Source organism: Aptenodytes patagonicus, chromosome Z (genome assembly GCF_965638725.1).
Source record: "Aptenodytes patagonicus chromosome Z, bAptPat1.pri.cur, whole genome shotgun sequence".
In the NCBI taxonomy this organism is placed as follows: Eukaryota; Metazoa; Chordata; class Aves; order Sphenisciformes; family Spheniscidae; genus Aptenodytes; species Aptenodytes patagonicus.
Window position 1 is genome coordinate 88,553,972 of NC_134982.1, and position 24,474 is coordinate 88,578,445.

At 51.6% G+C, this 24,474-nt stretch overlaps 1 protein-coding gene across 1 annotated transcript; it reads right to left on the reverse strand.

Moving 5' to 3' along the window:
• Positions 1-340: 340 nt before the first annotated feature.
• On the reverse strand, positions 341-8,353 carry GLRX (glutaredoxin). The gene is made up of 3 exons (XM_076362187.1): positions 8,103-8,353; positions 3,934-4,042; positions 341-572 (listed from the first exon to the last, which is right to left on the reverse strand). Exons 1-2 carry the CDS (start codon positions 8,295-8,297, stop codon positions 3,941-3,943), a joined length of 297 nt encoding a protein of 98 aa, XP_076218302.1. The 5' UTR covers positions 8,298-8,353; the 3' UTR covers positions 341-572; positions 3,934-3,940.
• Positions 8,354-24,474: the final 16,121 nt, after the last annotated feature.

The window sequence follows — 24,474 nt, forward strand, 5'->3', positions numbered from 1 at the left end:
CCTTACCAAAAACGTGCTGCTCAGACAAGTCGCCATGACCCTGTGCCATGAGACGTCAGCCAAAAGATGACGGGTCATCAGGGCAGGCGATGCGAGCACAGGCTGCAGTGGCTATTTGCAGGACTGCGTTGCAGGATGCCAACATCACAGTAGTCTGCGCGTACCTCCAGCGCAGACCATTGTAACGACATTTTTTACGGGACGTGGAAAACATCGAGACCTTCCAGAAGGTCACTTGGGAGAGACAGGTGGGGAAAAGGTTGTGGAGAGGAGAGAGGCGTTTAGGACGAGTGCATGAACGGGTCTGTAGAGAAGAAACCGCAAGGGTGAACGCAGCCACTTAGAGCAAGCGTATTTTATTGGGCTGAGTCAGAGCATGTTCTGGACTTCTTTGCAGAGCTACGGAAAGGATGAAGAGATGTCAACGTATCGAAGCGCTGATCAACGAAAGGAAAAGAAGCTGCATTTGCCAAAAAGGTGCATTTGATCCCGCAGAAGGAAGTCGCAAGGGATTTGCTCCAAGAAGCGCGTATCTCAGACTGAGGAGGTCATAGCTCCTGGTCATCTTTCTCCTGAAAGCAGACATAAAGGGTAGAGATCGCTGCTGTTAGGAACTACTCGGTTAACACCATACCATGACAGAGCAGTCTCTGGAGGCCTCTTAAATAGTGCTTTTACGTGGGTATACATACTTGCGTATTTCGCTTATATACAGATATACCTGTGTGCCTGTATATACGCACGCATTTTTTGTGCATGTACGCAGACACTGCATATAATACGCCTAAGTCCAGCCATCTTTGCTAAAAACGGTCTTACCAAACCAGTCAGTTTCATTCGGTAAGGAAAACAAGGACCTCCGACGCCGTAAAGTCAAGCATTCAGCCACGTGAGCGCTTGCGCGTTTGACTCCGGCTCCTGTCACGCTTCCAAGCTCCTTGTTGTGTAGCACACGCAGTAGTTGAATTGTGCACGCTCACACCCACGAACACACCCGTGTCCGTTGGCACAGCTCGCTGCATCTTAGCTCCTGAAGAAGTGGGATATAAGTTTAAAAAAAATTCTACGCGCTACAACGGGTTGTTGAAGGGATGCTTGACGAGCAAGAGCAACGGACCCCAGGCTCTGCTGTCTGCCTCGGTACGCTGTAGAGGGAGCGGCAAGGCGTCCTCTGCTTGCCCTGGGATTGACGCAGCCCACACCTGTACATGTATCTTGGCTGTCACTCTGAGGGCGGGGGTTTTCCTTCGCGATGTCCCTAAAAGCCCACTCACGGCCCGTTCCCACTCACGCCCCACACAAACGCAGCGATGGCACACGCCACGAACATCCGAGTGTCCCTAAGCGACTTGCTGGAGGAGGACCCTCCGTCTGCCTCCTTTCCGCGGGGCTGGCTGCCCTAAGGCCTCTTCCTCCTGTTCTGCAAAAAGCCAAGTATTTGAGACTTCCTAAAAGACACGACTCTCTCCTCGCCTCCGTTCCCTGCTCCTGCCCTTCGGTGCGGTGAGGACCGGAGATGGTCCGCTGCAGCGTCTGCCTCGTCCTGCTGGTCAGCTGCTACTGCTGCTGCTCTGCTCGCTTAGGCTGTTGCTCCGTTTCTTCTGTGCCTTTCCCATCTGTTACCACAGACGTGGAGTTCAGGCTGCTCTGTCCTGTCCTCTAACCTCCTCCTCCAAAAGCGGTCTGTCCAAAACCTGCCACTCCAGAAAACAAGCGGACGTTATCAGGAGAGCATCGTGGCTGAGGGAGGGATGCACAGCGGGGCTCTAAGGCAGAAGGGCAGCACCCAGGAGGCAGGAGCAGGGACAGGCCGCACAGGAGGAATTTGGAAACATTGCCCAGGACCGAGGTAGGGTGGAGGAACGGGTGGGCAGGAACCGCGTGAAGTTCAGCTAGAGTTGAGTTCTGCCCGGCAGGAACAGCCCCGTTGGGTGGTACAGGCTGGGGCTGGCTGGCTGGAGAGCAGCTCTGCACGGAGTGGCCGGGGGCGGGGGTCTCGGCAGCCAGGGAGGTGAATGCCAGCCAGCAGCGCGCCCTGGCAGCAAGGAGGGCCACCAGCACGCTGGGCTGCCTTCGCGGGAGGGCTCCTGCAGGGTGGTGGGAGGGCGAGAGACAGCAGACGTGTGAGGAAAGAAGTTTTGCCCGTTTGGAGAGCAAAACATTCCCGGAGAGGTGGCGCGGACTCTGCCCTTGAAGGTGTTCCAAGACCTGGCTGGATAAAGCCCTGAGCAACCCGGCCTGATCCCATAGCTGACCCTGCTGGGAGCAAGGGGTTGGACGAGAGACCGCCGGAGGTCTCCTCTGACTGGAACGATTCTGTGATTCTCCTCTCCTTATCCCTATAACCTTCTTTTCTGTTTTGTAATCGCTTTGATCTTATTTATAACTCTCACATATCTTACAGGTACAGCCCTCTTCCAGCATCAGGCAGATTACTGGAGCTACGGACCACCGTACAGCACCAGCACGCCCGTGGGGCAAAGGCTCCCAGGGGCAGGTACCTCCTGACAGGGCTACCGGGAGTCTTTGCTCCTCACTGCCAGCAATAGCAAAATCTGCCTTAAAATTCCAGACCGTGGGAAAAAATTCCAGACTCTGCCGTGACCTCACTGTGACGTCTGCAGAGCCGGGTGCACGCTGCGCGGTCCGAGAGGACGTGGCGTCACCTGCTCTGCTGGCGTGACGTTCCCTACGGCGGTGCCAAGGTGTGCCCGAGGCGTCCACTCTTTGACCTTCTTCCACCAGCCAAGAGCGGCAGGCCTCTGCTCCGGGGCTGGGAAACTCATTCCTGTGGCCTGGTAATGCAGGGTGAAGAGAAACTTCAGATTGAACTCTTAGAGGTCATCGTGTTGCGAAATGATTGTCACACACGTGAAAGGAGCGTACCTGTGACGAGACACTGGTACTACTGGGTATCGTACGGTTAGGAAGGTGCAAGGTCTCCTCCCCTCTCTGGCAGGAATTAACGCACCCAGTGTCATGTTTATCTGTCTCAGTCCAGTGTCGGGCTACCTTAAGCCATTCGTCCGTGCTCTGAATTGCTCCACAATGAGCTTTTTCCGCAACGACTTTGCAGATTACTCTTTTCCAAACTCCGGATTGCACAGGTTTTGCTGAAGGTAGGGCTTAGGGAAATGTGAACCCAAGACAGGCCTTTAATGACTGAGGTAGCTCTGATGTCTGGTTCTCCTCCAATTGGCCAGCCTTTAGTCCCAGAAGCCCTTTCAGGTGCACTTGCAAACCCAGGGCCCTAAACCACCTCAGCCTAAATGCTGAAGAGCTCTTCCCTGCTCTGCCCGTCTTCTGCAGGCCGTTCCCCTGTGTAGAGGATACAGCGCGCACGTATGGGACCTGCCCAAACTTCTCCCGTCTCCAGGTATTCTGTCTGACTGGTTCCCTGCCGCAGCATTGCTCCATGCCTGCATGCAAGCACCGCAGAAAGTCCTGCCGAGGGCCACCACGCTCCCCACGAGCAGGAAAGTACGGTGGGCCCCCAGCAGAGCGCCCAGACTTTTTTTAAAGCCAATTACAGCATAATAAAAGCCCATCTTCCACCAGGAGTCAGGCTGAAACTTCGGGGACTTTGGTTTAGAGCAACAGGCTCCGTCTTCTGACGTGGAAAAAACAAAAAGCAGAAAGACAGACCTACGAGCTGAACCATTTTGTCTCGATTCTAGGCAAAGGCTAGCAACTGCAGCCTGTGTGGCCAGCGATGTTGGTGGCGTTTCTTTCAAGTATGCGGGAAGGAAGTCACAATGCATATACTGCATATACCGCAACTGGGAATCGCAGAGATGAATTCACACTTTGCTCTTGCGTAATGCCACACAACAGCGCTCCATCAGGTCATGCTTCGGTATTAAAAATACTCAAATTTGTCTCTACTACTGAAAACCCACAGCCGCCGGCCAGAGAGCGCTCCCCAGGACTTACCCTTCAGCTACTTCAGGGCACCGATCCGCTGCAGCATTCTGGGGAGCTCGCAGCTCTCCAGGATGGACAATCCTCCGATGCACTGCTTCCCAATGAAGACGTGAGGGGCCTGGGCAAAAACAACGCCACAGATTGATCAGGAGAGCCGGGTCGCTGGAGGCAAAGAGCGGGGAGAGGATTTGTCTGGGAAGCAGACTTCACACCACGGAGACCGCGACTTACAAAATCCTCCTCTTCTTGTCCCCAGCCCACCGTCTGTCTGAAAATCTGCTGCTAGAAAAGAAGGGGTAGGGGAATACTCTGCATTTTATGGAGGCTGCAGGAGGATAAAACCACACTCCAGGATAGCGCGGGACAGCCTCCAAACACATGATCCCAGAGCAGCGAGCCAGCAGCTCCGAGTGCCCAGACCTGCGGCGCGTACGGACCATGCGTGTGCCCACGGCAGGTTCTCCAAGCGCCGAGGAGTCCCACCGTCCTCTCGAGTGCTTCCCAGGCACGTGCAGCTGCCGGGTGGGATGTGCTGCCGGCTGCCTGATGGCCACCCTTACTGTCGAAGTCACTTGGCACAGCAAACTTACGTCTCTGGCACAACCCCTTCCCCACGTACCCCTTTTCTGGCCTTTTGTCCTCCTCCGAGTTCACAGCCCTGACCGTCTGCTATTTTCCTGCCTGCGCTGGCCCCTTTTCCTCCCCATCTCACGATGGTCGCCCGGGTGCAAGACGAGCAGCAGTCAGTGCAGAGCCAAAATTAAAAAAAAACAACAAAAAAGAAAAAACCCCTCTCCTGAAGACGAGGAACAATTACTGAACCTCAGCCTCTGAGACCTCCTCAAGGCACGCGTGTGCCGCGCTCCGCGGAGGGAAGTGAAATCGTTGTTGAGCTGGGAAAAAGCAGCCCAGCTAAAGCCAGGGAAGAGAGAAAGAAAACACAGGCGGAAGTGAAATTATTGAGACGGGGATAGCTCAAGGACTCAAGACAAAAGACGCGGGCGAGAACAGGCATAAAATACTAAGGGGAAAAGCGGCGAGTTGGAAGACGGCAGCTCGGAAAGCCCTCTCCCCTGCTCCTGTGCAGCCACGGGCCGGTCTAACTTTGGGAGGAGGACACCCCCACCCTGAGGAGGGACCCCCACCGCCCCGTGAGCTCCCCGCTGCCCTCCTTGGGGACCCCTGCGAGCGTAGAGCAGTACCCTTCAGCATCTCCCTTTACTGATGCGATGTGCACCCTACCCCGTAGGCAGGCTGGCGATGGCAGCCCAGGGGACACACTGGCCCACCGACAGCGTTTTGGTTTCTCCTCCCCCTTTCCCTTTCGCTCTTCACCTGGACTCCTTGATCTCAGCCAGCTCTTCTCCCGGCCCCTCACATCCCCTTATCGGTGGATGTCCCAAAGGAGCCATCCCTGCTCCATTCGCTCCCAGCCCTTATCCCCCCCCCAGGGTTCTCCCTTGCCTGCGCTGAGGGTGGGGTGATGGCTGGGCACGGTCCTCTCCCAAACGTCTGCCTCCGTCCCTCCCGAGGGGTGCAGACAAGCAGTGCTCCGTGTCCAGCGCTCGGAGGACCACGCTGCGGCGCTTGCTGGTGCCGAGGAGACCTTGCTGCATGAGCGGGCTGCGGCAGGGAGCCTGCCTGCGCCACGGGTGCCGCGGGACGGGTGGCGTCCCCACGAAGGGGGTGCTTAAGGCACAAGCCTAGGCAAGAACCAGAAGCGCTCCTCCGGCTGGGATGGGCAAGGGAAGTAATGTATTGCTGGTGGGACCGGCAAAGAAGAGAGCTTTGAAGAGAGCACGGAGGAGTTTGTTCTTCATCCCACACGACCAGCTTGGGGAACGCAGCTTTCCCATCACCATCGATCCCCCAGACCCCGGCAGCAGCTAAGACAAGCCTTCTTCGGTCACCCTATCCTCAGCAGCAGCCCCTTGTCCCCACTAATGCCAGTCATGCCGCCGCCCCACGCCTCTACCGCTGGGACATTTCCCTCTGCTTCCAGTAACTGACCTCTCCCGCTGGCAAGCCTCACGCCGCCCTTCTTCAGCCTGGAAATCTGCTCCCAGTTTCTCTTGCTACTAATCCTATCAATCCCCCTGCTGCCGGGAAATCAGTTTCTGCTTTCAGTACGTTGTTTCACTAACAAAGCTGGCCATCCTCTCCCTCCCTCCCTCCCTCCCTCCCTCCCTCCCTCATTCCCCCGCTGCTGGGGAAACACTTCTGCTTTCGGCATACTGCTTGCAGCTCCCAGCACTGCTCAGCACTGCTGCTGTGACTCAGTGGATGCTCAGCTGTGGGGCTGTGAGGTTTCCTGAGGTCCGCAGGGACGGCCACCGGCACACGGCAGCATATCGCAAAGCTCAGAAATGGCACGGCGCAGCGGGTAGGGGCCGGGGAAGACATAATTGGATTGACAAGGCTTTCCTAAAAGGTCTGTGCTGCAGAGGGCTGGGGCTGTGGGAAGAAACATAAAAGGTGTTTATTGGCGATGGGTGCGGAGAAAGGGTACCGGGGTGCTCTAGCAGCCCGAGGGCTGAGCTTCGGGACGCTTGGGCGTTGCATGCTCTCCCCAAGAAGCCTCGCAAGACGCCTCGCATTGGTCCCTTCCAACCCAAACCATTCTACGGTTCTACGATCACCGTGCCAGGCTGGGGCCAGGAGAGGCGTCAGGCCGATTAACCGTCCAACAGCCCCCAGAGAGCAAAGGCCTTGATGATCTAGCCCACATCCTCCATACAAACCGCCCGCCACAACCGGGGTGTGAGGCTGGGCTCCAGCACCTTGCTGATGACCGGGTCCATGATGGACCAGCAAAGGCTCAAGGCTGCCTCCCCTCCAGCCATGCAAGACCTCCCTCCTGGGCTGTCTGCCGCGGAGGGGTGGGCGAACCCAGACGTGCCCACGTGCTGCCGCCCCGTTCCCAAACTCAGGATGGGGACAGGGACTCAAGCAAGAAATAAGGTCCCTCTGCCACCCCTAACAGGCTAAAACTGAGCAGGCAGCATGAGACACGAGCCAGGAAAGAGGCTTGACCCCAGAAGCGAGGACTTTACAGGTGGTACGGGCAGCAGTAGCGCCAGTGCTTTGCCATCACCCACGTGGGCGGGACAGACACAGGGACACTTTCCGTCGGGGCCAGCTGGCAGTCCCGCTGTCCCGCAAGCAGGCGGGACAGTACAGGTCTGGACTTTCCCTGGGCTGAGTCCAGCCACGTGTCTGGACATGCAGCCAGCGCAGGAAAAATCCCCCCGAAACCCAGGCGGCGGGGATAGAGGATCCCCAGCGTTTCCCTTCTGCTTCACTTCATGGAGGCTGTTGGACTTTGGTATCATTAAGGGGGACTGGGGAGGGGGAAAAAAAGGCATGTTCATTATGCAGAGGTAGAAGTAGCGCTGAAGGGTGAACCGCCTGCCCTGTGTGACAGTGCTTCTGAGGAAATTAATTCCTGAAGCTCAAGCACAAAACGTTGCTCCCTAAGACAACCTGAATTATTCAGTCAAGCTTCAAAAGAAAGGGACGCTAAATTTCGTAAGCACAGCATCTACGTTACGGCCAGCTGCAAGGATGCACTTGGAAATGCTTTTTCTGCTTAAAGTCAAAGGGGAAAGCAAGCGTCCAAATTCAGACGAACTCGCAGCTCTATGTTCTTGCTCCTCCGCAAACCTGTGCTGCCTCGGGCGGCGTCGTAGGAAGGTCTTTGAAGGAGCTTTGGCTCCCAGCCCTAGAAACATGAAGGTATGCCTCTCCACCAGCCCTTGTTTGGCCAGCGGAGTCGCGAACCAAGCCTTAACATCAGGCTTTTTCCCTGCTTCTGCCTGTTACGCCAGCAAAGGGGTTTGGAGGAGGTACGGCATGTCCCGGGAGGTGCCGCAGCTCCCCGGGAGCAGCCGGCAGCGGGCGAAGCTCCGCGCCCACCCGGTCCCCGCGATGGGGAGCAGGCTGCGCCCCTCAGCACGGCAGCACGGATCCCCGCGGCGGCTGCAGCGACAGGCGGAGCAGAGCAACCGAAACAAGGAGCATTTTTAAAAATGGGAAAGGCGTGTGGCTTCTCCCCGTGGTCTGGCATAGAAGGTAGCGGGGAAGGAGACCTCGCTTCAGCCTCTGCGACAGCTGGCCAGGTTATGGGGCAGCTGGGACAAAGGATCAGCAAATTCTGAAATAAGACCGGGAGAACTTACGCTTTGCTTTGTTCTTTGCTGCAAGTAATCCTGGACGTCCTCTTTCCCAGTAATATCAACCACTTTCAGGCCTCCAGGCACGAAGTTATATTTCTTGAACATCTCCTCGACATTCTTGCAGCGAGTGCTGTCTTTCTCTACGAACAGGGTTACTCCGTCATTCCTGATTTTGCCCTTCACATACCTATCAGCCATGCTGCTTTTTCAAGACGAGCAGGAACGCTGCCCTTCACCAGCGAGTTCACAGGCAGATGGGACAGCAGCAACCTCGGTCTGAGGTATTTATGAGCTGCACAGTGCCTTCCTCCCCGAAAACTCCTCCCCAGGAGGACGTAACCTCTTCACCAGATCGTATGTTTTAAAGCAGCAATACTTTTACTTTCTATCTGTTTTTATCGAAAATCCAAATCGCCGAACAAAGTAACGGTATAAAAGCAGGAAGGCACTTAGCAATCAGGTGTTATCTCAGTGCACGCGCCGTGGGACAAGGTTTGCAGGAGCTGCTGGTGAACTGATGCACTGGCTGAGGCCGGGCTCCCACTGTTGCCTCTCTCCCCTTGCGCAGGTTTGGTTATGCCCGTCCCGCCCCTCACCTCACCCGCTGCAGGATGCTAAAACCGCCTTGGGGGCACAGTGCAGACATCAGGAAACCTGCAGGTGAGTTGACTGACACCCATCCTTTCGCTACACAGGCTTCCCGTCCCCGAAGAGAAAAAAAAAATGGATTGTTCTCCGAGTACATATTTCTACCTGCCAACCTTCCGTAACGGGTGGGATGCCCTGCCTACAGCTTCCAAAAGTGCCTGAACGGCTTGTCAGCCTTGCTTCAGTTCCCAAAGGGTCTGTGTTTTACCCCAGACACGAGCTAAGAACCAAAAGTGTTCAAAGAACCAGCCCCAGAATTGAAAAAAAGTCCAAAAACGTTACTTTAGCGGACCTAAGTTGAAAACGCATTTAGGGAACATATTAATGGAATCAAAGGGGTTCAACACACATATTGTATGACACAATGAAGTACCATTTCGTAAACTTGGCAGAGGAAGAAGCTTCAGACTGCAATCCTTTGCAGATTTAAAGTCGTACGAGATACAGTCGGGTAGCCAGCCCAGTAGGGCTCAGCCGTGCCCAAACTTCGGATGTCGAGCTGTGGCAGTGACGTTGCACCCGCAAGTGCGAAGCTCGGTGGGACCGCGGCCGTCTCCAGCGCCGCAGCGTCACTCCTCTGGGCAGAGCCCGTCTCATACCATCCACTCGCCAACAAAAAGCTGCTTTATTACAGGGGTGGTAAACGACCGGTTTCCAAGGTCAGAACGGCCTGTACCAAGACCACTTCTTGATGGGAGAAGAGGAGGGTTGTAGTCGTAGGTGACTCCCTTCTGAGGGGAGCAGAGGGTCCGATATGCCGGACAGAGCCTCCTCTTAGGGAAGTCTGCTGCCTCCCCGGGGCTCACGTTAAGGACATCACTAGGAAACTTCCTAGCCTGGTACGGCCCTCGGACTATTACCCATTACTGATCTTCCGTGTGGATGGCGATGAAGCCGCAATCGGTAGTCCAAGGGCAATCGAAAGAGGCTTCAGGGCCTTGGGACGGTTGGTGAAGGAATCGGATCACAGGTAATTTTTTTCCTCTATCCTGCCAGTTGCGGGCAGTGACATTGGAACAAACAGACGGACCCAGGCTATTAATACGTGGCTCCGTGGCTGGTGTCACTGCCGCAATTTTGGGTTTTTCGATAATGGGATGGTCTACACGGCACCAGGCCTGCTGGCATCCGATGGGATTCACCTTTCTCAAAGGGGGAAGAGGGTCTTTGCTCACGAGCTAGCGGGGCTCATTGACAGAGCTTTAAGCTAGACTTGAAGGGGGAAGGGGATGATATCAGGCCTGCCCATGACAAGCTGTGGGACGCCAAGGTTAGAGGGATGGGGTGCTGGCAAGGGCCCTCAGCCACTTGCTCCGAGACTTGCTGGTACACTGGAGCACACTTGAAGTCTTACAGAGATGAGCCAGGGGGTCCTGAGGTGATAGGAGCCAACAGGGAAACACCAGGGAAATACTTCAAAGGGGTTAAGGGGTGTTCCTCTAAGAAGGTGACATGGCCGACAGCCCAGCTGAAGTGCCTCTACACCAATGCACGCAGCATGGGCAACAAACAGGAGGAGCTGGAAGCCACCGTGCTGCTAGAAAGCTACGACCTGGTTGCCATTACGGAAACTTGGTGGGACGAATCCCATAACTGGAGTGCAGCTATTGATGGCTACAGGCTGTTCAGAAGGGACAGGCGAGGAAGGAGGGGCGGAGGGGTTGCCCTCTACGTCAAGACATGGATGGATTGTGAAGAGCTGTGTCTGAAGAACAGCCGTGAGCAGACTGAAAGCTTATGGGTAATAAGTCGAGACCGAGGCAACAAAGGGAATCTTGTGGTTGGTGTTTACTACAGGCCACCTGATCAAGGGGAGCCTATTGACGAAGCCTTCTTACTCCAGCTACAGGAGGCATCGCGCTCGCAGGCTCTCGTCCTGCTGGGGGACCTCAATCACCCCAACAGCTGCTGGAAAAGTAGCACAGCGAGCTGTAGGCAATCCAGAAGACTCCCGGAGAGCACTGAGGATAACTTCTTAAGACAGGTGATAGACAGTCCTAGCAGAGGGGGTGCAATACTGGACCTGACGGTCACCAACGCAAGTGAGCTAGTCGGTGACGTCAAGATTGGAGGCAGCCTGGGCTGCAGCGATCATGCGCTGGTAGAGTTTGCAGTCCTCAGGGATATGGGTCAGGCGAAGAATGAAGTCAGGACCCTGAACTTGAGGAAAGCAAAATTCCAGCTGTTCAAGGAGTTAGTCAATAGGACCCCCTGGGAAACTGCCCTCAGGGACAAGGGAGCAGAACAGAGCTGGCAGATCTTTAAGGACGCTTTCCACAGAGCGCAAGAGCTCTCCATCCCCAGGTGTAAGAAGTCAGGAAAGGAAGGCAAGAGACCGGCATGGCTGAGTCGAGACCTGCCGGTCAAACTAAAGGGCAAGGAGGAAATGCACGGGCAGTGGAAGCAGGGCCAGGTATCCTGGGAAGAGTATAGGGACGCTGCCCCGTTGTGTAGGGGTGGGGTCAGGAAGGCCAAGGTGCGGCTGGAGCTGAACTTGGCAAGGGACGCAAAGAATGGTAAGAAGGGCTTCTACAGGTATGTCAGCCAGAAAAGGAAGGTCAAAGAAAGTGCACCTGCCCCAGTGAACATGACTGGCAACCTGGTGACAATGCACGAGGAGAAGGCTGAGGTACTCAGCAACTTTTTTGCCTCAGTCTTCACTGCTAACCTCTCTTCTCACGCCTCTCGAGTGAGTGGACCTCAAGGTCAGGACTGGGAGAGCAAAGTCCCTCCCACTGTAAGAGAAGATCAGGTTCGTGACTACCTGAGGAACCTGAACATACATAGCTCTATGGGACCTGACGAGATGCATCCCCGAGTCATGAGGGAATTGGATGACGTAGTTGCCAAGACACTCTCCATGACATTTGAAAAGTGAGGGCAGTCAGGCAAAGTCCCCGCTGACTGGAAAAAGGGAAACACTGCACCCATTTTTAACAAGGGTAGAAAGGAGGACCCTGGAACTAGCGACCTGTCAGCCTCACCTCTGTGCCTGGGAAGACCATGGAACAGATCCTCCTGGAAGCTATGCTAAGGCCCATGGAGGACAGGGAGGTGATTCGAGACAGCCAGCATGGCTTCACCAAGGGCAAGTCTTGCCTGACCAACCTAGTGGCCTTCTGTGATGGAGTGACTACATCAGTGGACAAGGGAAGGGCCACAGATGTCGTCTATCTGGAACTCTGTAAGGCCTTTGACACGGTCCCCCACAACATCCTTCTCTCTAAATTGGGGGGGAAATGGATTTGATGGGTGGACTATTTGGTGGATGAGGAATTGGTTGGATGGTTGCATCCAGAGGGTAGTGGTCAACGGCTCAATGTCCAGATAGAGATCGGTGACGAGTGGTGTCCCGCAGGGGTCCGTACTGGGACCGGTACTGTTTAATGTCTTCATCAATGACACAGACAGTGGGATCGAGTGCACCCTCAGCAAGTTTGCAGATGACACCAAGCTGAGTGGTGCGGTCGACACACCAGAGGGATGGGATGCCATCCAGAGGGACCTGGACAAGCTCCAGAAGTGGGCCCGTGTGAACCTCATGAGGTTTAACAAGGCCAAGTGCAAGGTCCTGCACCTGGGTCGGGGCAACCCCCGCTATCAATACAGGCTGGGGGATGAAGGGATGGAGAGCAGCCCTGCCCAGAAGGACTTGGGGGTACTGGGGGATGAAAAGCTGGACATGAGCCAGCAATGTGCGCTCGCAGCCCAGGCGGCCAATCGTATCCTGGGCTGCATCCAAAGCAGCGTGGCCAGCAGGTCGAGGGAGGGGATTCTGCCCCTCTGCTCTGCTCTGCTGAGACCCCCCCTGCAGTGCTGCGTCCAGCTCTGCAGCCCTCAGCAAAGGAAAGACACGGACCTGTTGGAGCGGGTCCAGAGGAGGGTCACAAAAATGATGAGGGGGATGGAACACCTCTCCTGTGAAGAAAGGCTGAGAGAGATGGGGTTGTTCAGCCTAGAGAAGAGAAGGCTCCGGGGAGACCTTAGTGCAGCCTGTCAGTACTTAAAGGGGGCTTATAAAAAAGATGGGGGCAAACTTTTTAGCAGGGCCTGTTGCGAAAGGACAAAGGGGAATGGTTTTAAACTAAAAGGGGGTAGATTTAGACTAGATAGAAGGAAGAAATTTTTTTACGCTGAGGGTGGTGAAGCACTGGCCCAGGTTGCCCAGAGAGGTGGTGGATGCCCCATCCCTGGACACATTCCAGGTCATGTTGGACGGGGCTCTGAGCAACCTGATCTAGTGGAGGATGTCCCTGCCCATGGCAGGGGGGTTGGACTAGATGACCTTTAGAGGTCCCTTCCAACCCAAACTATTCTATGATTCGATGATTCTATGATTCTATGTTTCTAATAAACTACAAAAAATATTTCCAGTGTAACGCTCAGATCTTCTAATGCACATGGGTGAATAATCACATGAGACTGACTAGATAAAATTTTTTATTTGTAACAAAATTTTACATATTCAATCTAAAAACATGTATATTTAGTCATGGTATATTAGAAGAAAAACATACAGGAGTTTCAGCACATGCCTAATAAAATAGCTTTTCTTCCTTCTAACAGTTTTTTTCAAATCAAATACAACAAGACCTAGAGGACAATAGCAGAGGTTTTTTAACTATCATGTGGAAAACATTATTAGTGCAGAAAGCTTGCTTTGTTAGTCTCTGTAAAGCTTAGTGCTAGCTTGGGACAAGCATACACATATATCGGTACAGCAAGAATTATACGGTGCGACCCATTATTAAAAAAATTGTCTTCTAAAAGTGGATTTTGAGAGTTAGCTCTAATGAAGGACTCAGGAGTCGAAACTCCACTTAAGCCTAAGTCTGAAACTGTGAGCCCAAACCCTCTAAGACCTGCCTAAGGGCACGCAAGCTTGCCACCACCCTCCTTCTTTGACCCCAACATTGCCGATGCCCTGGGAGTTCAGGAGATGCTGGAAGCCTTCCTCCTCAGACATTTTACTTTTTTCAAAACCACTAGCTTAAACAACTTTTTTTTCAGCTGATTCCTGATTTTTACTTTATACCATAGTATAAAGAGGGTTTTTTTTAATACCATAGCAATTTTTACTTTCTACCATACAAAGTTATTCATAAATACCAAACTCAGTACTGCGCTAATTCCTGACTATCCATGATGGATATGGTCCTAAAGCCTCCACTAAAAAAAATTACCGACAACAGCTCACCGAGCATCATGATCTACTTTCAGTCACGTTTCTGAATGCTAAAGTATCAGTTTCAAAAATAGCTTTAAGATAAATACATTTCTACAGAGAATCATCATACAGAATAAAAATAAGAATTTATAGTAAGAATTATTCTAAGAATTTAAATTTATCAGATGGTCTATGTCTGCAAGGACAGCACATCTGCACCTGATACAGGCGGCATTATGGGGATACTCAGTAAAATGGAAAGCTGTTTTAATGTCTGAATAGTAGTATGCATTAATCTGTGAATAAATAATACATATTTTTACTGGCTTCTCTGTATAAAACCTGTGGTTACCACTGACTAAAATACATAGTAGCAAAATATTTCTCTTGGTTGGATAGAAAGAGTTTGTATTTCCATTAAGCCTATTTTTAAATGCCTATAAAACATTTCCAGAAAGTTAAAAATAGTGTTTTGTTATTTGTTATCTAGTCTTAAATTATTGGCAACAGACTAACTTCTAGCAAAAAACCTGGGAAAGCTTTCAAAATATTAAAAATTTAGGACTACATGCAATGCAGACAAACATTCACACAACTTTTGTATCAGTTTTGTACAAGAGGTTGGTATGAGGCATATAATCCATACTTTTGATAATTGAGCTGGCGGCTGGTAGAAGCACATGCTGTGACCGAGGATGCTATCAGGTGTCCAGGCAAGCTGTAGTTCAGCTGCACGGTCATTTTTGTTCATGACTTCATGCTTCAAAAAACTCTAAGTTTTATTTGTATCTATCCAGTTAACTTACACTTTTTTTCTTTAATTTCTACTATAATGATAGGAAATTTTCTTTTTTCACATTTAAGTTCAATACATACTACTTTCCTACTCATTTTCTTCTTTAATGTTTTCAGTTTTCTTTAGTGATCTTGAAAAAGCATTGTAATGCTCTATATTTCAGACTCCTTATATGCGAGATGTAGATAAGTATATCTCGTCTTTTAAAGAACTTTAGGATCTCCAGATGAAAAGTTAAAAAAAAAAAAAGAATTATCATTTTTACATAAAACTAACCTCAGAATTTTGAGCCTGCAGCAGCCAGCTTCCAGGATCCTGGAACTAGCGACCTGTCAGCCTCACCTCTGTGCCTGGGAAGACCATGGAACGGATCCTCCTGGAAGCTATGCTAAGGCCCATGGAGGACAGGGAGGTGATTCGAGAGAGCCAGCATGGCTTCACCAGGGGCAAGTCCTGCCTGACCAACCTAGTGGCCTTCTGTGATGGAGTGACTATACCAGTGGACAAGGGAAGGGCCACAGATGTCGTCTGTCTGGACCTCTGTAAGGCCTTTGACACGGTCCCCCACAACATCCTTCTCTCTAAACTGGGGGGGAAATGGATTTGATGGGTGGACTATCCGGTGGGTGAGGAATTGGTTGGATGGTCACATCCAGAGGGTAGTGATCAATGGCCCAAACTTCGGATGTCGAGCTGTGGCAGTGACGTTGCACCCGCAAGTGCGAAGCTCGGTGGGACCGTGGCCATCTCCAGCGCCGCAGTGTCACTCCTCTTGGCAGAGCCCGTCTCATACCATCCACTCGCCAACAAAAACCTGCTTTATTACAGGGGTGGTAAACAACCGTATGCAACGTATCACACCATTGCTGGGCAGACTTAGTCTAATATTTAGTTCAGCTTTTGTTAAACTGCTCAGCCCTGCTGCACTTTCTTTTGAACTAAGTTGGTTTATTGCCTGGGAGTCCCTAGCATTTTCCACGTTTAATTTGCACAGGACGACAGAGACCTCTGGACATCACCCAGCTCAAGCCCCTGCTCAGGGCAGGGTCACCTCGAGCTGGTTGCTCAGGTTTGTGTCCCATCAGGGCTTGAATGCCTCCAAGGATGAAGCCTCCGCAACCAAAACAAATCAAATGTTTTCCTTATGTTTAGATGGAGCCTCCTGCATTTCCATTTGTGCCTGTTGCCTCTGGTCCTGGCACTAGGCACCACTGGGAAGAGCCTGGCTCCATCGTATTCATTCCTCCATCAGGTATTTATGTACATGGGCAAGACCCCCCGAGCATCCTCTTCTCCAGGTAGAGCAGCCCCAGCTCTCTCAGCCTCCCCTCTGTCCTGGTTTCAGCAGGGATAGAGTTAGTTTCCTTCCTAGTAGCTGGTACAGTGCTGTGGTTTGGATTTAGGGTGAGAACAATGTTGATAACCCACCCATGTTTTAGTTGTTGCTGAGCAGTGCTTACACTGGTCAAGGACTTTTTGGTTTCCCATGCTCTACCGACTGAGCAGGCTGGAGGTGCACAAGAAGCTGGGAGGGGGCACAGCCAAACTGGCCAAAGGGACATTCCGTACCATGGGACGTCATGCTCAGTACATAAACTGGGGAAAGCTGGCCGGGGGGGCCGCTGCTCGGGGACTGGCTGGGCATCGGTCGGCGGGTGGTGAGCAATTGTACTGTGCATCACTTGCTTTGTGTATTAGTATTATTATTAATTATTATTATCATTTTATTTCAATTATTAAACTGTTTTTATCTCAACCCACAAGTTTTTCTCACTTGTGCTCTTCCAGTTCTCTCCCCCATCCCACCGGGTGGGGGGAGTGAGCGAGTGGCTGCGTGGTGCTCAGTTGCCGACTGAGGTTAAACCACAACACCCTCATATAACAGATGCTCCAATCCCTTCATCATCTGCGTGGCCCTTTGCTGGCCTCACTCCAGTTTGTCCACACATATCTCGTACTGGGCAGTCCAGGACTGGTCTACACAGGTGAGAAATTACCGCAAGTATCTTGGGCCACTCGCCAAATATAAGCAGCCCACTCACATTTTAGCTATTTAAAATAACAACTCTTAATGCAGGAGAATAAAGAAATTCAACTTCCTACTTTCATGAGTCTGGAAGGGGAAAACCAGCACCAGGGCCCACGCTATCTTTTTTTCAGTTAATCGATGTTGCATGTGACAGGCAGGCACAAGAGCTCTGCCCCTACCCCAAACTGGGCTTCCCAAATTCAGTTTTCTGCAGCATCAGCACTGTAGAAGCAAACATGCTCCATTGCGTACAGAAAAATACGCATTTTCAGCTCAACCCACTCCTTTGCAGCCCTCAGAAAGCAGAACTTGGGCAGCTGGATTTAGGCAGCTCTTTGTGCACCGCCATACCAGAGCTGCTGGCCAGGCACCGGCTGTGTGCTTGCTACACCACAGAAAGTCCTGGGCAGCATAACTTCTCCTCACTTTCAACTGTCAGTATTACTTTTCATTCTCTTATTTATAGGAAAACAGAAAGGTCCTGAGACCAGATGCTCTTCCCGGATCATTTTCTCTGCTAGCCAGTTTTAGTCGGTGTTTATTAGCCATCAGAACAGGTGTCACCTGGTTTAAGTACCTGGTTTCCCATCTTGAAACTACAGCAAAGGTTAGGCACTACCTAAGTGTGTCTTTGAAGTCTGCATACATCAAATTAGCAGATTTAAAAGGGAGCAGGGTGGGAGCGGGAGATGATGGACATACCACTTACATCTGCTGTTTTTGTCTTGTCTGAGTTCAATACTGAATTTATTCTCATTGTATCGTTTGCTTAACTTTCATACATAATAAAGGCACGTGGATCCTGGCTGGACACTTGACAATATCTGGTGAAAACTAAATGAACAACAAAGGGATGCTACTAAATCTCGATAAGCAAAATGCCATGGTCTGTAGCATCAGCTCTCAGCGTGGAGTTAACTGGAGCTCTAACTCTCTCTTTGAATCCACGTATAAATGCTGCTGTGCCATAAGACAAGAAAATAAGAATTAAAATCCAGTGGTGAAAAGTTCATTCTTCCTGGCATGTGGTGCCCACATGCATTCAAATTGCAGGTTGTATTTCCAGATGACAGGCTGGCAGCTCGCTCTCCGTAGGGAGCCTCGGGAAGGCTTTAATCATGGCTGGTCATACAAGACAGGTCAGCGTCAGGACAGGCACCATCAGGGTTAAAATAACACCCCTGAACAAATAGTCTGCAGACATCTGCCTGCTGTGATGACTACTAGATAGCATCTGCTAGGGGTGGAGGTGGAGAAACATGACCTGGCCATTAGTCATGGAAAAGTCAAGGAAAAGAGACCTGACATGTCAAAGGGAGAGAGGCTTGGGATGCTGTTCACCAGGTGAACAGCACACTTGGAGCCTGCAGACGCAGCGGAGATAATCAGGGTGCACAGTTTCCCCCTGCACGAGGTTGTGGTTGTGATGCAAAATGTGTGGTGTGAGTCTGCAAGGGTGCACTTTCCTGCGTGCGCCATGGGACGGCTGCACACAGTAACCGAGAAAAAATTGTGGCTTTTGGTTTAAAATGCTCCAGTCCGTACTGTGGGGATAAATAATCCTGCTGACCTTGCAGGGCTATTTGATTATTTGGTGACTGGCGTCCCGGAGCTACTTGTTCTGTGATAAGCATAGACTTTATCTATATGTATTTCAAGGGTCTATAACCAATGGGGTTGTGCAAGGCTCAGCCCTCGCCTCTCCAGTGATACCCCAGTTCTACATTAGTTACTTTTTCTGGGTGTTATTGCCATGAAGGAACTAACCTGTCATGAAATCCTACCAGGGCTACTGACATTACTTCTAGATATTTACTGAGTACACTACACCTCTTACAAAAACGGGAAGGTATACTTCCTTTGGGGGAAACCACTGCCATGAGAATGGGTTAAAATGCATCATTAAAGTAAGGAAAAATTGAAGGAGAAGTGTAGTGCTAACTCTGTGCAAAAATGTTAGTAATATTTAGCATATATGTGTACAGGTTTTGATACTATACAGGCTTGAAAAATGTGCGTAACATTATTGGATTCCTTAGTGAGAAACCATCTCTGCAGCCAAAACACTGCCTGTAACACCATGATTAAATACTCTCCTAAAAGCCAGAAGGATGCAGGTTAAAGGGAGAGTATTGAATCTGCATCCCCCTGTCCTGGTGAACACTGTCATCCCTACAGGACTGTTTCAAAAAGTATCCTTGGTAACCCCAACATCTCACTGCGTTAAACAACTCTGCAAGCTATTTTTCAAATACCTTGTTTTAAATTACTCATTTCAGCACTAGAAATTTCATCAAAACATTAATTTGATTTTTTTTTTCCTGAAAGGAGAGTAAAGTCTCGATTCCTGCACTTTTTCCAGTTTTAAGGATTGCATTTCAGGGGGTTGTGGGTCAGTTGAAGTGCAGAGACTGGCAGAAGGAATAATGACGCTCACCAGAAACAGAGTGAAGTAGTTAAAGATTTAGCTTAAGTGGTGAAAAAAACCAACCAAAAACCCAATGACATCTGAGGGAAGATGAGACAAGCTTCCAAGAGCACTGAAATGGGTGCAAAGTACCACATTAAAGACAGGGAAAGATCTGATAGTTAAAACTTCAGCAGGGTTTGTGGTTAGGTATCCATGCCCTGCTGTAAGCAGCCCTGGCAGCAAGAGGCAGATGGTCTTTAACGTCCTGTTACTGGTGACTTTGTAATAAACACACTTTAAAACTGCTTTGGGGGTTGCACTGCTTTAACTATCCTAGGCTAGCTCAAATCCTGAGAGCCAGGACTGGTATGAACAAACCTAAATGACTTGGAAGAACAAACCCACAGACTTTGAACGTGAATGAACTTTTCCCCCTGAATCAGGTAAGCCTTTTTGCCAATCATTTCTAAACAAAGTATGTACAAGTTTTGTGCATATTGGGAACATCTGAATTGCATATTTGCATGCTAAATTTAGACACATGAAACTAACTCTGGAAACCTAATACCTAAATATTTATATCAGGTTGTGTAAAAACCTCTCCACACATCTGTGCGTACACACCTGCTTAATCTTTAACTTCTTTTGATGACGGTTTCAATGAAATGGATGATATTTTGGATCTTTTGAAGCCAAATGGGAGGGTTAGCAGTCAGGGTCTTGCCCCGTGCAGAGACAACTGTGACTAAAAATAAACACAGGCTGTTAATATAGGGAAAATAAAAATGAGGCCAAGTAATCGGAACCTGAATTGTATACATTATTTACCTTAATTCAGGAAAAAAATAATAAATGGAGATTTCTTGAAAAACAGTTGAGTAATTCAGGGGCGTATTTGAAACACATTTACACCATTGGTAAGGTATGAAGGAACTTGAATCCTTCACATACGCCGACAAACCCCTTTCAAAATGATGACAGAGGTTTGAGGTGCAGGGTGACACGGAGCGATTCTGGCGCAGAGGGGAGGTTATGGAGTGGTTTTGTTCGCTGCTGCTGAGCTGCAGCCTGCCTGGCTTTTGATGGGATTGGCCACACCACTTGAATTTCTCCCCAGCACCTGCAAAGCCTTTTGCTCTGCGTGGGACTTCCTTAGGGATTATGCTGACTCTAACTGTTAATGCTTTCTACACATCAGGGATTTCTTGAACTTTGAGTAATGCCTGACTGTGGAAAGCATGCATGCGCGTGCACTGCCCATTCTTATTAAACACCATCTCAACCCATGCTAGTCCCCCAGTACAAGTGGAGGGACAGTCACGCTTATTGCCACGTAGACAGCCAAGAAACAGGAATAGAAATGGGAGGCTTGGTTACTCTTCCTGTGAATATCTAATAGCAGGTTGCAAGGTCCATGAGGTGCCTTGTGAATTTAGGTCCTGCAGTGCTGACCTGGTGTGACTCCAGTCCAGACCTCACCTCACTCCCAAAAATGGGCCCAAGTGGCTCCATCTTGCACTGCTGAGCGAAGCAAGGCTCCAATACCTTGAAAAATCTGAACTGAGAGTTTACCTTTCTGAGCCCTTTCTGCCCAATGGAAGGCACAGAACTGATGATAAAAGTAAAGTATTCTTTTCTTTTCTTTTCTTCCCTGCAAAAGGAGAGTCACAGTCCAAAGCTGGGCAAAATGATGGAGAAGTACCAAAGAGGAAATTTTTTTTGCAAATTCCACCAAACTCATCAAACTCAAATGATACAGGCACATGCACAGCTGAAAGCTATTTCTAACAGTTGATTAGGGTTCAGTGAATATCCTGTCGAAAAAACAGTAATACCGCCACAGTTTTGCAGTTGTTTCCCTGCATGTTGGCTTTGCACCACAGGGGAGAGAATGCTTGGGATCCCTGTTGAAAACGGCTTACAGGCACCGACAGGCTGAGTATCTGTAGGAATTATTTAGGGATGATGCACAGTGATCAGATTTGGTTTATGAGCTTAGGAGAAGATGCAACTCCTCTTACTATGCTGAATCATTTTATTTTCAGAACAAAAGGTTATGCTTCCCAGGATTTTGAGTGTGACGTGAGTTGTGTGATTGGCAGTAGATGGGTATCAAGCACCTCAGAAATCTTGTCAAGTGACGCATTTAGAAAGCCAGCTGGGCTCTGTGCTTTGCACCTTCCCTCCCCCCCCCCAGTTCCTTTAATAAGCAGCTGGCAGGAAAAAGAATTAACACTATTTGGACATCCCAGTGATATGGCAGGAGTAAACAGTTGTGTGTAGCAATAAGAACATTCCTTTCAGCTGGGAATGTAGTATCAATGCCAGTTTACACATGGACAGCATGGGCACAGCCATGTTCTCAGGCTGTCTCTCTTCCTATAATTACAACCAGACTTTTAAAAATTTATTTTCCCAGAAATACAGTGTGAGAATTGTCTAGACTTGGGAAATAACCAGTAAATTCTGTGTTTCTACCAGGATTAGGCAGGCCTTCTGCCATCCCCTCGTGTGGTCAGGGGTACCATCAGGCCACTCTGGCAGGGGTGACCAAGGGAAAAGCACGTGGGGACCTCGGGGATGCCACGCGCCGCTTACAGCATTCGTTGACGGTCTTTTGCCTCTTGTGTCACTCTTTATACCTGTTCGTAGTGAACATTAGCGGTTACCTGGTCAGGATGGCCGTTTTAACTCCTGTTGGTAGAGACGAATGCGGCTATAGGCTGGTGCAAGCAACGGAGAATCGGATCCCGTGGGACGCGCTTGCAACGGAGGACGGGAGCCAGAGAACTTGCTGCCCGGGTGCGAGCTGCGCTGCCCGGGAGCCTGCAGCAGCCTCGTCCCCGGGCGAGGGCCCTGGAGGGGCACTGTGAGCCTCGGCCGGTTTTTGCATGAGAAGCAGGCAAAGGAAACCGCTCAGCCAGAGTATTTCAGCGCCCTCTCCTGCCCCCAGCTTCCACTGAAAAGTCAAATCAAAAGCAAGGCGTGAACCCTTTTTTGTTTCAGTACGTACCGACCTCGTTATCTTAGCTCTCTGTAACCGCCATTCGCGCGATGACCTTGGTACCGCAGCCCCCGTTCTCCGCCCGTGCCCCCTCAACGCGGGACAAAACCTCGCCCCCCGCCTTCCTCCCCAAAACGGCTGGACCGGAAAGCTGGGGGGGGGGGGGGGGGGGATGGCCGCGCCCGCGCTGCTGCGCGGCGCGCAACCTCCGCCGGGCGGCAGCATCGCCCCGCGCCCTCCCCCCCCCCCGCTGCTGGTTTCGGTGGTTTCGGTAGCGGTACCACTCACGGTCCCCTTTTCTGGGTGGCAAAGGGGCGATGACTCAGCGTGGGCGGGGGCAGGAGGGGCGGCGGCCGAACCCCCTCACACACAAGAGCAGCCGCCCCCGGGAGGGCGGGCGACCCGCAGCGCGGCGAACAGGGCGGGCGAACAGGACGTGGCGCCGCAGAAGGGCGTGGCGCGGCAGCTCGCGCGGGCAGGGCGCAGCCCCCCTCCTGGCTCTGGAGGCCAACTCAACCGGTAGCCGTCGCCCCCCCCAGAAGAGGACCCAGCTATGGCTTCCACTCGGCCGAAAGCCGTCGCCAGAAGGAATGTGGCGACCCAGACGGAGCCCTCACACAAGCACACAGCCGTCCAGGTCGCGGGCTGCAGGGAGTGCCTGAGCCTGTCAGCTGTACCGGAGGGCAGCAGAGACACCACCTGTGTGCGGTGTGACCAGGTGGATGATCTGCACGGCCTGGTGGAGGAGGTGGAAAGGTTGAGGAGTATCCGGGAGTGTGAGAGGGAGATAGATTGGTGGAGCCGCACCCTACCGTCCCTGAGGCAGAGGCAGCAGATGGAGGCCCCACGAGAAGCAGAGGATCCCCTGCCCTCTTGCCACCAGGCAGAAGGAGGGGACCTAAGCGACGGGGGGGGATGGAAACGGGTCCCTGCTCGGGGTGCCAGGCGAACCCCCGCCCGGCCTCCCTCACCTTCCCGGTTGCCCTTACACAACAGATACGGGGCCCTGGAACTTGAGGGCCAGGCAAATGAGGATGTAGACGAAGGTCCGTCCAGGAGGTCACCTAGGGTGAGGCAGTCAGCCCCACGCATTACGACTGCCTCTGCTAAGAAAAAAAGGAGGGTAATTGTCGTAGGCGATTCCCTTCTGAGGGGAACAGAAGGCCCTGTATGCCAACCGGACCCGTCCCACAGGGAAGTCTGCTGCCTCCCTGGGGCCCGGGTCAGAGACGTTACTGGGAAACTCCCTGGTCTGGTACGGCCTTCTGATTACTACCCATTGTTGGTTATACAGGCTGGCAGTGATGAGGTTCCAGAGAGAAGTCCTGTAGCGATCAAAAGGGACTTCAAGGCACTGGGGCGACTGGTTGAAGGATCAGGAGCACAGGTAGTGTTTTCCTCAATTCCTACAGTGGAAGGGAAGGATACTGAAAGGAGCAGGAAAACGCACCTGATCAACACGTGGCTCAGGGGCTGGTGCCATCGGAGGAATTTTGGCTTTTTTGATCATGGGAAGGTTTACACGGCACCGGGCCTGCTGGCGGCAGATGGAGTCCAGCTGACTCACAGGGGGAAAAGGATCATTGCTCATGAATTGGTGGGGCTCATTGAGAGGGCTTTAAACTAGGTTTGAAGGGGGAAGGGGATAAAACCAGGCTCACTAGAGATGACCCTAGGAGTAGCATGCCAATGCTGGGGGCGAAATCGATAGCCCAGCTCAAGTGCGTCTACACCAATGCATGCAGCATGGGCGGCAAACAGGAGGAGCTGGAAGCCATTGTGCAGCGGGACTTTGGCCTGTTCAGGACACTGGTTGAGAGGGTCCCTTGGGAGACAGTCCCAAAGGGCAAAGGGGTCCAGGAAGGCTGGACGATCTTCAAGAAGGAAGTCTTAAAGGCGCAGGAGCAGGCTGTCCCCATGTGCCATAAGAAGAACGTGCGGGGAAGACGACCGGCCTGGCTGAACGGGGAGCTCTTGCTGGGACTCAGGAAAAAAAGGAGAGTTTACCGCTTGTGGAAGAAGGGGCAGGCGACTCAAGAAGAGTACAGGGATCTTGTTAGGTCGTGCAGAGAGGAAATGAGAAAGGCAAAAGCCCAGCTAGAACGCAATCTGGCCGCTGTCGTTAAAGACAACAAAAAAAGTTTTTACAAATATATTAATGACAAGAAGAGAGCCAAGGAGAATCTCCATCCTTTATTGGATGTGGGGGGGAACATTGTCACCGAGAGTGAGGAAAAGGCTGAGGTACTTAATGCCTCCCTTGCCTCAGCCTTTAACAGTCAGACCAGTTATCCTCAGGGTATTCAGCCCCCTGAGCTGGA

What these genes read in the sequence shown, in the direction of transcription:
- GLRX (XM_076362187.1), bottom strand. Translation starts at nt 8,297, where the DNA reads ATGGCTGATAGGTATGTGAAGGGCAAAATCAGGAATGACGGAGTAACC. An exon ending in AGCAAAGAACAAAGCAAAGC is followed by an intron (nt 4,043 to 8,102) that starts GTAAGTTCTCCC and finishes GTTTTTGCCCAG; the next exon opens with GCCCCTCACGTCTTCATTGG.